The following is a 14,909-nucleotide window of genomic DNA, read 5'->3' as shown; positions in this document are numbered from 1 at the left end:
GCCAGCCTGCGAGGCTGCAGCCTAGAGCGGCCCTGGAAAGTAAAAAGATGCCGTTTTGGAAACGGAAGTGAGTGTGACGTCATCCACAAGCGGCCTCTGAAGGGAGAGCGGGGAATGTTGTGCTGTGTCTGTGGAGCTCTGGTTGGTGGCTTGACTAGAGGTTGCTTAGGTTTTCATGGCCCAGAGAAGTGAGGGAGCACCACTCCGGAAACGTTGGTGGAGTTTTGTAAGGTTTTTTGCGGACTAGGGTGTGGCTACAGCTGAAGCGATCAGGCTGTATTCATTCTGGTCTTGCTGGACCACCTGTGCCTTAAAAAAAAAAAAAAAAAAAAGAGGGCCGTGGAGTGCCTGGCTGGCTCAGAAGAACCCGCGACTCTTGATCTCCGGGTTGTGAGTTTGAGCACCAAGTTGAGTGCTCAATAATAAATAAAACTAAAATTTTTAAAAACTAAAAAATAAATAAAACTAAAAAAGTGGGGTGGGGGGGGTGCATTAAAAAAGAAAAATCGACGTTTATCGAGCGCCCTCTTGTGTCAGACACTATCTTGTTTAATCCCCAAGACAGTCCATTGTGGTATTCTCTAATGAGCTATGAGAGTTGAGGCCAAAGAGTTATTTGTCTGAGGTCACATAGCCAAGTGAAAAAACTACCTTTTCTACAGGTCGCAATTTTCCTATCATGAGAAATTACCTCTTTCAGTTAAAATTGCAGTAATTTTCCCCTTATTTAGAAACCTTTAATGGATCCCTAGGGTTTTTAAAATGAAGTCCCACGTGTTATATTGGGCCCCAGCCTAACTTTTTAGCCTCATCTTCCCTTTCTCTCTGTATTTATACTACCCTCTTGCCAAATGGGGTCAATTCCTTGTCTAGGGAACTCACTGGAGTTTGTGGGTTTGCCCTACATTAAAAAGTGAGTGTTTCAGAAAGTAGTCTTAAGGAGTCAGAATTTGGGTTTGAATCCCGGTTCTGCCCTTTCCTGGCTGAGTAAACCTTGAGGGTTTCTTACTATCTACAGACATATGTTTTCTTTATAAAAAGAAATAATTGTACCTCATCAAAGAGTGCTCGTGGGGATCAGATGAGATAATTTCTATATACCACTTTGGTCACTTTATATTTCCCTCAAGTATGTGTTAAAAAAATGTCTCCATAGATGGCTTAAAAGTTATTTGACAACAGACAATTAAAAGAAAATTTGGGGGGGGGGGCTCCTGCGTGGCTTAGTCGGTTAAGCATCTGACTTAGGCTCAGGTCATGATCTTGCGGTTTGTGAGTTGGAGCCCATTATCAGGCTCTCCACTGTCAGCATGGAGCCTGCTTTGGATCCTCTGTGTGCTCTCTCTGCCCCTCCCCTGCTGGTTCTCTCTCTCACTCAAAATAAATAAATAAACTTAAAAAAATATTTTTGTTCACAGCTCTTTGTATGGCATGTTTCATATGTGAAAAGTGCTTAGTATTTATGCGTGGTTGACTCCTCAGGCTCCAAGTCTGGGGAATGGAGAAAGAATCAAAGCATGTCTCACGACAGAAGTAGAGCAGTTTGGTGGTGATATGGTGCTGTTGTGATTTGAAGTCCCTGGCCCACCCATTTATGTCAATATATGTAAAACTCCTCAGCAAAATATTTTATTTATGTTTTAAATGTTTATTTTTTATTTTTGAGAGTGAGAGAGAGTGAACACAAGCAGGGGAGGGGCAGAGAGTGAGAGGGAGGCACAGAATCCGAAGCAGGCTCCAGGCTCTGAGCTGTCGGCACAGAGCCCGACGCGGGGCTTGAACTCACAAGATGTGAGATCGTGACCTGAGCCAAAGACAGACGCTCAACGGACCGAGCTACCGAGGCGCTCCAGCAAAATATTTTAAAGAGCAAGTATTAAATTCACATTTTTTTCTTTTTGCTTAGACGTGTTAATCACTGAGACTCACACATTATTTTTTAAATGGAGATGTAAACATGACTTGTATGTGAAATTAAGTATTTATTTATAGATGCCTGTATTTTTGAATGAGGAAAATGAAGTTTAGAGAGGTCCCATATAGATAGCTAAAAGCAGATCCAGTTCCATATACCACACTGTAGAAATTAAGGATGGAAAATAGTAATCCACTCACTTGTCAGTCCAGGAAGTCATACGGTGCTTATCTTGCACAGCATTGTTTCCCAGTACCTAGATTATACCAGTTTCGATAAATATTCATTGAAGAAATGAGTGCAAGCTTCAGTAACCCTCTACAAACGAGTTAGAGTAGTGCAGGGCAAAGAGCAGCAGTATTTATTGCATTAGACAAAAAAATGAATTTAACTCTGCCATTTGCTAATTCTGTGAGTTTGAACTGATAAAACAATCTTAGCGAATATATTTTAGCTACAAAAATGTATTAATATAGGATTACTGAGAGGATTAGGTGAGATCATACTGGTAAAAATTGTAATGCAGGGCTTCACTCATGGTGGGCACTTAATGGTAGCTATTTTTTGGTCACCTCTAAAGAGTTATGCCAATAATGGTTTAAAAAGCTGGAAATAGAAGGCAACATGGACAACTATATTATTTTATTTTTTATATTTATTTTTTAAAGTTTATTTATTTATTTTGAGAGAGAGGGAGAGGGAGAGAATCCCAAGCAGGCTCCACCCTGTCAGCGCAGAGCCCGATGCAGGGCTTGACCTCACAAACTGTGAGGTCATGACTTAAGCCGAAGTCAAGAGTTGGACCCTTAACCGACTGAGCCACCTAGGCACCCCTAGACAGCTATTATTTTAATTTAGATGTTTAATTTGTGAGGTGACAGCTATAATATCTAACATTTATTCATGTTTACTATATGCCAAGCATAATTTGCTAGTTTTAACATGATATCAAGTACATTAAATCATCACAACAAACATATGAATTAAGTGCTACTATTATCATTTTTATGGAAGAAGAAACTGGGACACTGGAAAGGCAAGTAAGAGGTGGAGTTAAACTTAGAATTCTGGCAGAGAGCTACAACAAAATCAGAGAGGAAAGGTAGCTAATTGGGGTTTCACTAACCTCCCAGAGATTATTTTATTGTATTTTATTTAAAAGTTTTTAGTGTAGGGGCGCCTGGGTGGCTCAGTCGGTTGAGCGTCTGACTTCAGCTCAGGTCACCATCTCGCGGTCCGTGAGTTCGAGCTCTGCGTCAGGCTCTGGGCTGACGGCTCAGAGCCTGGAGCCTGCTTCCGATTCTGTGTCTCCCTCTCTCTCTGCCCCTCCCCCGTTCATGCTCTGTCTCTCTCTGTCTCAAAAATAAATAAATGTTAAAAAAACTAAAAAAAAAGTTTTTAGTGTAGTTCACATACAATGTTACATTAGGTGCAAGTGTACAACATAGTATTTCACAAGTCTCCACACTAGGCTATGCTTGCTGCAAGTGTAGCTACCATCTGTCACCATACTATGCTATTACAATATCACCAACTGCATTCTTTATGCTGTGCTTCTTATTCCTGTGACTTACTCATTCCATGTCTAGAAGCCTGTATCTCCCACTTTGAGTAGATTCTTTTTGTTGTTGTTTATTTATTTGGAGAGAGAGAGCAAGAGAGAGCACAAGCAGGGGAGAGGCAGAGAGAGAGAGGGGGAGATAAAGAATCCCAAGCAGGCTGTGTACTGTCAGCCTGGAGCCCATTGAGGGCTCGAACCCACGAAATGCAAGATCATGACCTGAGCCAAAAATCAAGAGTCAAGACGCTCAGCTGACTGAGTAGATTCTTAATACAGCCTTGTAATTTTATTATATTTCCCAATACCATCCTCAAATTTGAGTGTACATCAGAATCACCTGAAGGGCTTGTTAAAATACAGTTGAAACTCTGGTGCTACTGCCGAGATTTTGACTCAATGGAGCCCCAAAATGTACATTTCTAACTAGTTCCCAAATGATATTGATACTGCTGGACTAGGGACCAAACTTTGAGAACCACTATCCTAACTATTTCACTTTCTTACACTATTTCACACGTTCTCTGCTCTCCACGAAAGTCCAATAGGTACTCCCCCTCAGCTGATGACTTCGCTTTTTATTTTCATGGAGAAAATAATAGAAATGAAAACAGAACTCCTGCATATTCTCACCATATCTGTGGTGTAGTACCTTTATTTGTACTTCTATGGTCTTTTTCTGTGTTACTTATGCAGTAGATCCCATCCTTCTTGCTTATGCACAAGGTTGTCACTTCTCTCACTCCGCTGCTTCATCAGATTATCAGATTCCCCTCCATAACTGGATCATTCCCAACAGCATACATGCATGGTTTTATATCTCTCATCTTTGCAAAACCAACAAAAACAGAAGACTCTTCTATTGATCTCATATCTACCTCTAGCTCGTTACCATTTTCATTCATATAGCAACCCTTGAAAGGCTTATTCATATTCACTGTCTCCAATATCTCTTTGGTATCTGGTACCTACTGTGCTACCACCCTGGTCCAACCTACTATTATCTTTCACTTTTGTTATTGCAGTAATTTCTTAACTGGTCCCTGTCTTAGAATCTTGTTTTGATACAGCAGCCAAAGTAATCCTTTTAAGATGAATCAGATTCATTCCCTACAGAAAATTTTATTATGTGCTAGGCACTGTACCAGGCCCTGGGAATATAGCAGTGACTAAATCAGAAAAAAAAAAAAAAAAAAAAAAAAAAAAGTCCCTGCCCCCATGGATTCTAGTTATCCCATTAAAACATCAGGAATATGTCATGTCTTTGCTCAAGACCATGGATCTTCCAATCTCATTCACAGTAAAAACCAAGGGGCACCTGGGTGGCTCAGTCAGTTGAGCATCTGACATCTTGATTTCAGCTTAGGTCATGATCTCATGGTTCGTGAGATCAAGCTCTGCATCAGGCTCTGTCCTGACAGCATGGGGCCTGCTTGGGATTCTCTCCCTGTGTCCCGCCCCCCAATAAATAAATAAATATTAAAAAACACCAAAATCCTTAACAATGGCCTAAGAAGCTTACACGATGGACCTCTAGTTACTCTAACTTCATCTTCAGCTCTCTACTCACTCTGCTTCAGCTACTTGTACCTTGAACTCTCAGGTTTTTGCACTCAAAGTTCTCTTGTTACTCCCTTCGTGTCTGCTCTTTTTTTAAATTTTTTTTTGACGTTTATTTATTTTTGAGACAGAGAGATACAGAGCATGAACAGGGGAGGGGCAGAGAGAGAGAGGGAGACACAGAATCTGAAACAGGCTCCAGGCTCTGAGCGGTCAGCACAGAGCCCAACGCGGGGCTCGAACTCACGGACCGTGAGATCATGACCTGAGCTGGAGTCGGACGCTTAACCAACCGAGCCACCCAGGGGCCCCCATGTCTGCTCTTCAAGTGTGCTTTGAATATTTGCTTGAAGGATATGGCTTAGGTACTAAACTGGGTAACATAATAGGGATAATAGTTAACAAGTAAAGACTTTTTTTCATCTTTAAAAATATTTATTTTGAGAGTAAATGTGTGTGCAAGTGGGGGAGGGGCAGACAGGGAGAGAGAGAATCCCAAGCAGGCTCCATGCTGTCAGCAGAACCTGATGCAGGGCTAGAACTCATGAACCATGAGATCATGGCCCGAACCAAAGTTGAGTCAGATGCTTAACTGAGCCACCCAGGTTCCCCAAGACTTTCTTTTAAAACTTTTAATTATTAAAATCTGGGAAGTTGATAGCATGTTTGAAGAGAGCACAAGGAGAGAGCTAGAAATGGTTATTACATGAAAATATCTAATAGGTAAGAAGAGATAATTAGAATATAGGCAACAAAAATTACCTTCAAAGTGGAAGAATACTATAAATTATTGGGTGTTTGAGATAGAGAAAAGCCACCTAGTGACTGGGAAATAAGATCATTTAGTTTGGAGAAATTGAAGCAGTGTCTGGGGTTCTGTTAAGTTCCAAATTCCAAAACATTTGGAAAATTAAAATTGTATTGAGTTTAAACTGTGGATGAGTTTGCCATTGTGATTTATCCGCATAAGAGAGGAGTCTTAGAAATTAGTTACTGCTTAGCTATTTGGAAGGAATTTATTTTATTTCATTAAAATTTTTTTAATGTTTATTTTTGAGAGAGAGAGAGAGAGCGCGCGTGCGTGTGCATGAGTGGGGGAGGGGCAGAGAGAGAGGGAGACACAGAATCCAAAGCCGGGTCCAGGCTCTGAGCTGTCAGCATGGAGCCTGATGCAGGGCTCGAACTCACGGACTGCGAGACCACGACCTGAGCCAAAGTCGGATGCTCAACCGACTGAGCCAGCCAGGTGCCCCGGAATTTATTTTTTTAATTCTAGTGTTACCCAGTGAAATACCTTAGCATACTATTACACAGGAAGAAATAAAAATGTACTCCTCAAAAGGACAAATAACTTGCATATACTAGTATTAGAAATTCCATACATTTCGAAGGTAGTCTAAACTAGATAGTTAATATTTTACTTAGCATTTATGGGCCAGACACCATATTAAATGTTTTATGAGTCAAGAACTATTTATCTCTTTTTCATATAAGGAGAACTGAAATTTCAAGAGATTAAGCAATTTAGGTAACATCAGAGCCTCGGGTGAAGCTGAAACCCAGGGAGTATGTCTGGGACTTGGGAGATCAGTAAGGCACGCTAGGAGCCTTGTTTGTCTCACTCTAGGTGCCAGTCCTGCTAGGCAATCCTAACCCCTTGTTCTGAACCACTATGATATTTTATCTCCATTGTGTCTCAAATGGCTCAGGTATTAGCATTTTGCCACTTAGCTGCGTCTAACGGTTGAAATTCATTCATATCACACTTGCTCTTCGTTTACACATCACTTTCTCAAGGCCTTTCCTGATCCCACTCACAAGCTTAAGTTAGGCATCCATTATTTTTCCATTTGCACTTCATACTCTCTTATTATAGAGGGTATAATTTATAAGTTGAAGCCTAGGACTTTATTTAACTTTTTTTTAATGTTTATTATTGAGAGACAGACACAGAGCGTGAGCAGGGGAGGGGTAGAGAGGGGGAGACACAGAATCTGAAGTAGGCTCCAGGCTCTGAGCTGTCAGCACAGAGCCCGACGCGGGGCTCAAATTCACAAACTGCGAGATCATGACCTGAGCTGAAGTCGGTCGCTTAACCAACTGAGCCACCCAGGCGCCCCTGAAGCCTAGGACTTTAAAGTCAAACAGATGTTTTGAATTCTGAGACTACACTTAAAGGCTGAATTTTGAGTAAATTTTTATCTGTAAAAAAGGTACTATTAAACAAGCTACAAGTACTGTAACACTTAAGTTACAGTACCTATAACTTAAATTATTCATGTAAACTGCATTTTGTTTGGCAGAGTAGATACTTAGAAGTATTTGGTAAAAGATTAGTTGCTTTAAGAAATGTATTGGACAGCATATCTCATGTTAATTTCTAGTTCAGAAACTAGGTACAAATAGTTGGCCATCCATCTCTATTTCATGTTTTCAAAAAAATTAATGGTGCAGGTAGTCTACAATGAACAATTTCCTAAAGTTTTAGGGAATAAGTACACATTTTCTCAAGTATATTAGGACTTAGTAGGTAGCAAGAGGCAGAAACCCAGCTTTAAACTGGCTTAGGCAAAAAAGTGGGATCTATTAGATGGGTTATTGCATGAGATTTCAACAACCAGTAAATACTAAAGGTAAACCTATAGCTGGATCTCAGGGATGATTGGGAACAATGATTTAAACAGCTCCAAAAATTGGTCTTATTTTTATATGCAAGCTTCACTGTCTCCTACTATAGCCTGTCTTCCTTCATGGAAAGGAAGGCCACCATCAATTCCAGAGCTTCCCATCTGTCAAGAGTTCACAATCAGATAGTGACACAGGTTATCTTAGTTCTCAAACCCAAAAATACTAGAGAAGTGTTCTGATTGGCCTATCTTAAAGTCAGATCCCCATCTCTAAGTTTGAGTGAGGTGTCTCCTTTGGGATATTCAGCTGTGGCCAGGACAAGGTCTGTAAAAGTATGGCAGCTTCCATTCAAATCACATGGCTGGAGAAAAGGAAGTTTTTCCCAAGAAGGGAAAGCTAGCTATACACTAATAGGGAAGTGCTGTATGTAACATTTATCAAATAAATTTTTTTTTCTAAGAGAACAAGAAATGAATTTTGTTCCCTCACGTTTTTCATAACATAGCCAAATCCCATGACATTCCAAGGAAGGTCTTAAACTTTTGCTTAACGAAGATTCAGTTAAACATACTTTAGTCCCTATGACATGCCAGGCACTGTACCAAATGTTACTTTAATAAGTGAAACATCACCTGAAGTTTAAAATCTTTTCTGTATCAATTTTTGATGACAGGGTAGCTGTTGACATGGCTCAAAGAACATCTAAGAAGGAAAATGGAGTCTAAGACTCAAAAGTATTCATAAAAAAGCCACAGACATGGTACAATTGTTTTACTGTACTCAACAAACTTGGATGATTCTTTTTACTTTCAAAAGTTATTAAGTTTATGATAAACGGTATTTCCAAAGTCTTGTGGAAATTTAATTAATTGGGCAAAAAGACACACACTTCAGTTTATTTGGAAAGACAACCTTTACATTTTTTTCTTAATGTTTTATTTGGTTTTGAGAGAGCCTGAGAGAGAGGGAGACAGAATCTGAAGCAGGTTCCAGGCTCCGAGCTATCAGCACAGACCCTGATGCAGGGCTCAAACTCATGAACCATGAGATCATGACCTGAGCTGAAGTTGGAAGCTTAACCAAGTGAGCCACCTAGGTGCCCCTGGAATGACAACCTTTAAAAGAACAAATGAATTCCATTTAGGAAGAAATAGACCAATAGAATCGTATTTCTACTCCATATGCTTCCCCCCCCCCCAATTTTATTGAGAAATAATTGACATAAATCACAATAAGAGTTTAAGGCATACAGCATCATGGTTCGATTTACACATACTGTGACCACTTATTTTTTAAGTTATCAAATATTGTCATTCAAGCCACCTTTTCTGTGTGTGTATATTTAGAGAGCCTTTTGGAAATGAATTAAAAGGTTTTGACTTCTTTAATCTGTTGACAAGCTCTTGAGAATGTCGAGAAATCTCCATAAAACCAGTATGTTTTCTCCTAGGAACAAACTTCAGAGCCTCTTCCCAACTACCAGTGTTTTTCAGACATAACAAAATACGCATCATCTGATCTAAGGTGAGATTTTTGGTACCAGTGTCCCACTGTAAATACCTATCTAATGGAAGGCATTCTGTTGCCAGGTTCAGCCGTTTTGCCTTGGCTAGGGATGTGCCTGTCTGCATAGCCTTATCAACAAAAGATCCCACTATATAAATCTTATCATGCTTGAAAGTTGTCATAACATTGGGAGAATCTGCAGTTAAATATATAATGCTATCCTTTGGGAATAAGTCTACATGAGACTTTTCTGTTGCTGTTAATAGCAATTTGTCCCATTTTTCTCCATAACGTTTAACTAACTCTTTATGATAAGCGCCTTCTACTTTAAGGTTGCAGAAATAAATATGGAAAGGATCAACATTTCTTCTGTTCCATCCTTCACTTTCTAAAAGTTGGGAAACAGTACTCTGAAGTTCCTTTGGTTTCATATAATTTTCATAATCCATGTCAAAAACCAAAGGTTGTCCAAACTGCATGGCCTGAATACCTTTCCAGCCCATGGCAATGTCCATATTCCTATCCCAAAGTCGTAGAAATAGAAAGTTTTGCTGTTTATCTTCCTTAGTGGTTTCCAGTAATTGGTCTTTTTTGGCTTTTTCCTTTAATGCTGCTTTCATTTCCTTTTTTATTTGCTTGGCTTTTTTAATTTTTTCCTTAATATATAAATATTTTAAGTATTTTTTTTTTGATGATTTAGAAACACATCCCATAGCACTTTTGAGTTCTTCTTCACTGATTTGTTCTGGTACTTCTTTGCCAAACAATCTCCACATCTCAATTAACTCCCTGATGGCAACTAGAGGATCTTCATCCTTGCTGCTTGAGACTGCTGAAGCATCTTCTTCTTGCATGCTAGATTTCATTGTAATTTTCCACTCATCCAATCCCAGCTGTTCAGGAGGTGATGTACTCTCCTTCTTAGGATAGGACACAGTTGGTATTTTGGAAGACATAGATCTCTGCAGAATTGTTGAACATAAAACCCCTTTTTTCCTATGAATGGTAAATGGCACCAAAAATCTGCCAAAAGATCTTAAGATGATACTACCACTCATTTTGAGGAAAACAGGCATGTAAGAAAACCCCTATAAAAAAAGCAAAATGTAGTAAAAAGTTAGATAAAGATCTTTAAAACCTCTCAACTAATTGTGCAAGTATAAATTTGAGACACCGAAATGCAACTGATTTTTGAAACACACAGTAAGCACAACTTTATTTGCTGTACCGTTAATTTTTCCTAGACTCCTATGGCCTAGAGCCTGTGATCACTCACCAGGCACAAAGTTTAAAGCTTATATGGGATCTTATTTTAAACATGAATTTCACTATTGCTTTAGGGAAAAGAATACCTTAAAGATCCCTTTCATATTTGCAACTAGGAGCCCAGAATATCTGTATTACTGGATAACAACAAAGTTATGTACTACTGATACGGGTTAGATCATGATGCTGTTTCTTCTCCATTCTATACTAAGCCCCTAACAGATACAGGCCCAAACACAAGATCCTTAACATAAACAACACACGAAGACAAGAAGATAAAAAGCAGAAAAGTTTTATAAAGGATGGCAACTAGTAAAAAGCACTTAGGAGCTGCTGTATCAATGCCCTCATATGTTTTCAAAACAGGAATATAGAGAGATGTACTGGTTTAAAAACAAAACAAACCTCTTTTCTCCAGTTCAGAGTTTATTTTGTAGCAAATAATGTTATTGCCAAACAAAAATGTCCAAAATTAGGGCAAATATATATAAGCTCCACAATTTTATCCTCAAGGTGTGGACATACATCGAACAATGAAGATGCTTAAAAATGTGAAACTAGGGGGCACCTGGGTGGCTCAGTTGGTTAAGGGGCCAACTCTTGATTTCGGCTCAGGTCTGATCTAGTGTTTGGTTGGTGAGATCGAGCTCTGCTTCTGACTCTGTGCTGACAGCTCGGAGCTTGCTTGGGATTCTCTCTCCCCCTCTCCGTCTGCCCATGCATGCTCACTCTTGCTTGCTCTCTCTCTCTCAAAATAAAGAAATAAACTTAAAACATTGTGAAACTAGTATGAGATTTGAAGAAAAAAATCAACTTTTTACCAAATGCAGTTGAAATACTTGAAAAATTCCTTCTTCCCTTGGCTTCATTTAATGACTGTATGCTTTTGGGAGTGCCTCTCTAAACTGTGTCCTGATGCCCAGATGATGCCCCTCCCTTAAAAGCAGATGTGCCTCTGAATTTTTGTCCTTAGCCCCCCCCCCTTTTTTTTTTTTGCAATCTAAAATTTTCTGTATGAGGTCTGATCTTCCTCCATGGCTTCAACCACCACGCATCAGAAGAAACACCTCAAATGCAACATATTAAAATAATCTCTCTCCCTTCCCTTTCCAATCTGCTTCTCCTTACACATGGTTTCAGGAAGGGACACTGCTATCCATCCATTTGCTTAAGCCAGAAACTGGAAGTCATTTTATTACCGTCCTCTCTCACACCCCCCATATCTAATCCATCTGAATTATATTCACTTTACTTTCTTTTTTTTTAATGTTTATTGTTGAGAGGAGGGAAGGGGCAGAGAAAGAGGGAGACAATGAATCTGAAGCAGGCTCCAGGCTCCAAGCTGTCAACAAAGAGTCTGAATCAGGGCTCGAATTCATGAACCTTGAGATCATGACCTGAGCCAAAAATTGGACACTTAATCAATTGAGCCATACAGGGGCCTCAATTCACTTTACTTTCTAAATACATCTTAAGCCATTCACTTCTCTTGAATCCCATTACCCTAACTGCATCCCCTAGCCTCCAGATTTGCTCTGCCTCATCTCTAACCCATTTGAAGTTAGTGTAAATCTGATCAATGCACTTGTATCATCCCCAATGTGTATTTTTAAGCTCATTGCTGCCAGGTTAAATCCCAAACTTACAAACATGGCTTATAAAGTTTCCCACACAATCATCCTTTGTTTACCTCTTCAGCTACATCTCTAGCTATACTTCACCTCAAACTTTAGACCAAGTATTCCTCCTAGTAGTTCTTACAGCACCCTGTACCTCTCTATCACAGTACTTGTAACACACTTTTGTAATTGCCTGGTTACTTATTTGCCTGACTAGACAGTAAACTCTATCAGGACAAGGACTGTATTTATATTAAAACTGAACCCAACATTTGGCAGTTTATGGCTCACAGTAATCACTCAAGTATTTTTCAAATAGATATCCTGGACCAATGCTTTTCACGTATAAAACATGTTGAGACACCTGTATTTTTAAAAATTTGTTTTAAATTTGAGAGACAGCAAGAGGAGAGGGACAGAGAGAGGGACAGAATCCCAAGCAGGCTCCACGCTGTCAGTGCAGAGCCCTATGGGGAACCCTAAGATCATGACCTGAGCTGACACCAAGAGCCCCAGGCTGAGCCCACTGAGCCACTCGGGTGCCCCCAATTAAAAAAAAAAAAAAATCGTTTTTTGTTTTTTTTTTCAAGTAATCACCCAATGTAGGGCTCATATTCACGATCCCAAGATCAAGAGTCACATTTTCTTCGGATTGAGTCAGCCGGGCGCTCCATGTTTAGCCACCATTTAAAGAAGAAACAAGTTAGACTCCCTATTTCACCAGGAGTCCTCAATCCTGTTATGAAAACATTTCAAAAACAAAGGTCTTCTGAGTTTTGTCTTTATAATTGGTTAAGATTTTTTTAGGATATCATAGCAATGAAACCCAAATTTTAAAACAAATAAGGCAATCATTTTGGTAAACATTCCTTTTGTTCCAGGTGTTGTACTGCTTATAGTTTATTAAATCGCTGGGCTTCCACTTATCTGTGGGCCTTCTTAGCACGCATGCTGCACTACGTGTATCTTACAATGGTTTCCCGAGTTCTCCCACCGCAACACACACAACTAAGATAAGAAACATGCCCATACCAGGAGTGCAGAAACAGTGGCTCCCGCTCGTGCAAACCGCGGAGACCTGGAGAGGACGCAGAACTCTGTAGTGAAGTGCTGAGCCCAAATACGTGCCTCACACGGAATTAAGCCCGTTGGCTCATTTAGTTTCCGTCCCTTTCCGTTCCAGAAGCCGGAAATCCCGCCCCCTTTTCCTGGCGCTTCCCGATGACGTCCCCACACGAGGGGAAAGCCTTCTGGTCTGAAAAACAGCGCGGTCGGGAAGAAAGCTGGTAGCTGGCCTTGAGGCCATGCCCACGGCCTCTTAACAGGGTGTGCTTGTAGCTGGTTTTAGTCTATTACACAACTATTTAAAAAATTTATTTTCCTCCTCTCTTAACTTCTCTGCTTGCTCCCCGTATTTATAAGCATTTACAAACATGGTGTTAAAATGTTTTCACAAGTCTCACTCAACTTTAAACTGATGCTAGGAATGTAACATATGAAACTTTGTGCCTAGTTTATCACCAGCACCTGATACAATGCTTGGACTATGGTAGGCGACACTATCTCTCACTCCCCTTAACTCATTTGTTAAATTTAATGTGAAAATGAAATTAAGCCACATAGTGCAAATTAGTGGCCTTTGGGTCAAAATGCAGTCTGCAGGTGTTTTGTTTAGTCAGCACATTTTCAAGTATTTTAACTCAGTTGTCATTAAATTATAAGGCACAAAATCAAACACTGGGGGAAAGGACAGTTTTTTTCAAAGAATGGTGCTGGACAAAGTTGGACCCTCAACCTAAAACCATATAAGAATTAACTCAAAATGGATCAAAGACTCCAACATAAAAGTCAAAACTATAAAACTCTTAGAAGAAGACGTAGAAAACTTAATGACATTGGATTTGGTGATAATTTCTTGGATGACCCCAAAAGCACAGGCAACAAAAGAAAAAATGAACATTTTGCACTTAACCAAAATTACAAACTTTTGTACATCAAAGGACACTATTGACAGAGTTATAGATGTGGAATATATTTAAGAGGTAAAAATGGTAGAATTTGCTGATTGGGATTTTGGTGTAGAAGGAGAAGAAGAAGCCAATATTCTAGTTTGAGCACCAGGGTAGACGTGATTAGTAGTGCAGTGAATGGGGAAAAGGAGTGGATGGGGTGAGGGCAGAGATGGTGTGAGCAGTTTTAGACCTAATGACTGAGCTCCCTTCAAAATCAGATGATGTCTTCTTTACAGTATATGGTAGTTGGCTGCATGGGTCTAGAGTTTGTGGGATTTTTAAATTTTTTTTTAATTTTTTTAATGTTTATTTTTGAGAGAGAGAGAGAGAGTGCACGCGTGCAAGTGGGGGAGGGGCAGAGAGAGGGAGACACCAAATCTGAAGCAGGCTCCAGGCTGTCAGCACAGAGCCTGATGCGGGACTCGAACTCACAAGCCATGAGATCACAACCTGAGCCAAAGTTGGATGCCTAACTGACTGATCCACCCAGGCACCCCTGCATGGGTCTAGAGTTAAGGAGAAAGAGAATGGACCATAGGCAGAGATTTGAGAGCTATGAAAGAGGCTTTGAAACCAGAGTCTGTGAAACTATGTGGGTGGAAGAGATTACCCAGTGTCTGAGTAGAGAGGAAGAGTAAACAAAGGAGACTGAAAATGAGCAGCTATAGAGACAGGAAGAAAATAATCAGAATATGAGAGAAACCAAGGGAAGAGTGTTTCAAAGAAGAGAGACCCAATGGGCTTCAAATGGGTCAACTGGGTCAAATGCTGCCTGTTCATTATGTAGCACAGACTGAAAAGCATCCATTGCATTGGGACCATATACTGAGACTTGGAGGCTGAAG

The 14,909-nt window shown here is 40.0% G+C and overlaps 1 protein-coding gene and 1 long non-coding RNA gene across 2 annotated transcripts; one reads left to right on the top strand and one right to left on the bottom strand.

Annotated features, from left to right (window-relative positions):
- Window positions 1-84: 84 nt before the first annotated feature.
- LOC102959347 lies at window positions 85-13,395 on the top strand. Its single transcript, XR_446789.3, has 3 exons — window positions 85-141; window positions 9,112-9,185; window positions 13,236-13,395. It is a non-coding gene; the product is annotated as an uncharacterized LOC102959347 (long non-coding RNA).
- Window positions 8,724-13,220, bottom strand: TRMT10C (tRNA methyltransferase 10C, mitochondrial RNase P subunit). The gene is made up of 2 exons (XM_007095972.3): window positions 13,085-13,220; window positions 8,724-10,255 (listed from the first exon to the last, which is right to left on the bottom strand). The coding sequence occupies exon 2, from the start codon at window positions 10,241-10,243 to the stop codon at window positions 8,972-8,974; it is 1,272 nt and encodes a 423-aa protein (XP_007096034.1). The 5' UTR covers window positions 10,244-10,255; window positions 13,085-13,220; the 3' UTR covers window positions 8,724-8,971.
- Window positions 13,396-14,909: the final 1,514 nt, after the last annotated feature.

Source organism: Panthera tigris, chromosome C2 (assembly GCF_018350195.1).
Source record: "Panthera tigris isolate Pti1 chromosome C2, P.tigris_Pti1_mat1.1, whole genome shotgun sequence".
In the NCBI taxonomy this organism is placed as follows: Eukaryota; Metazoa; Chordata; class Mammalia; order Carnivora; family Felidae; genus Panthera; species Panthera tigris.
The sequence above is the reverse complement of the archived record's forward strand: the minus strand, read 5'-3'. Positions and strand labels throughout refer to the sequence as shown.

Coding starts and splice junctions, on each gene's coding strand:
- TRMT10C (XM_007095972.3), bottom strand. CDS start 10,243: ATGCCTGTTTTCCTCAAAATGAGTGGTAGTATCATCTTAAGATCTTTT.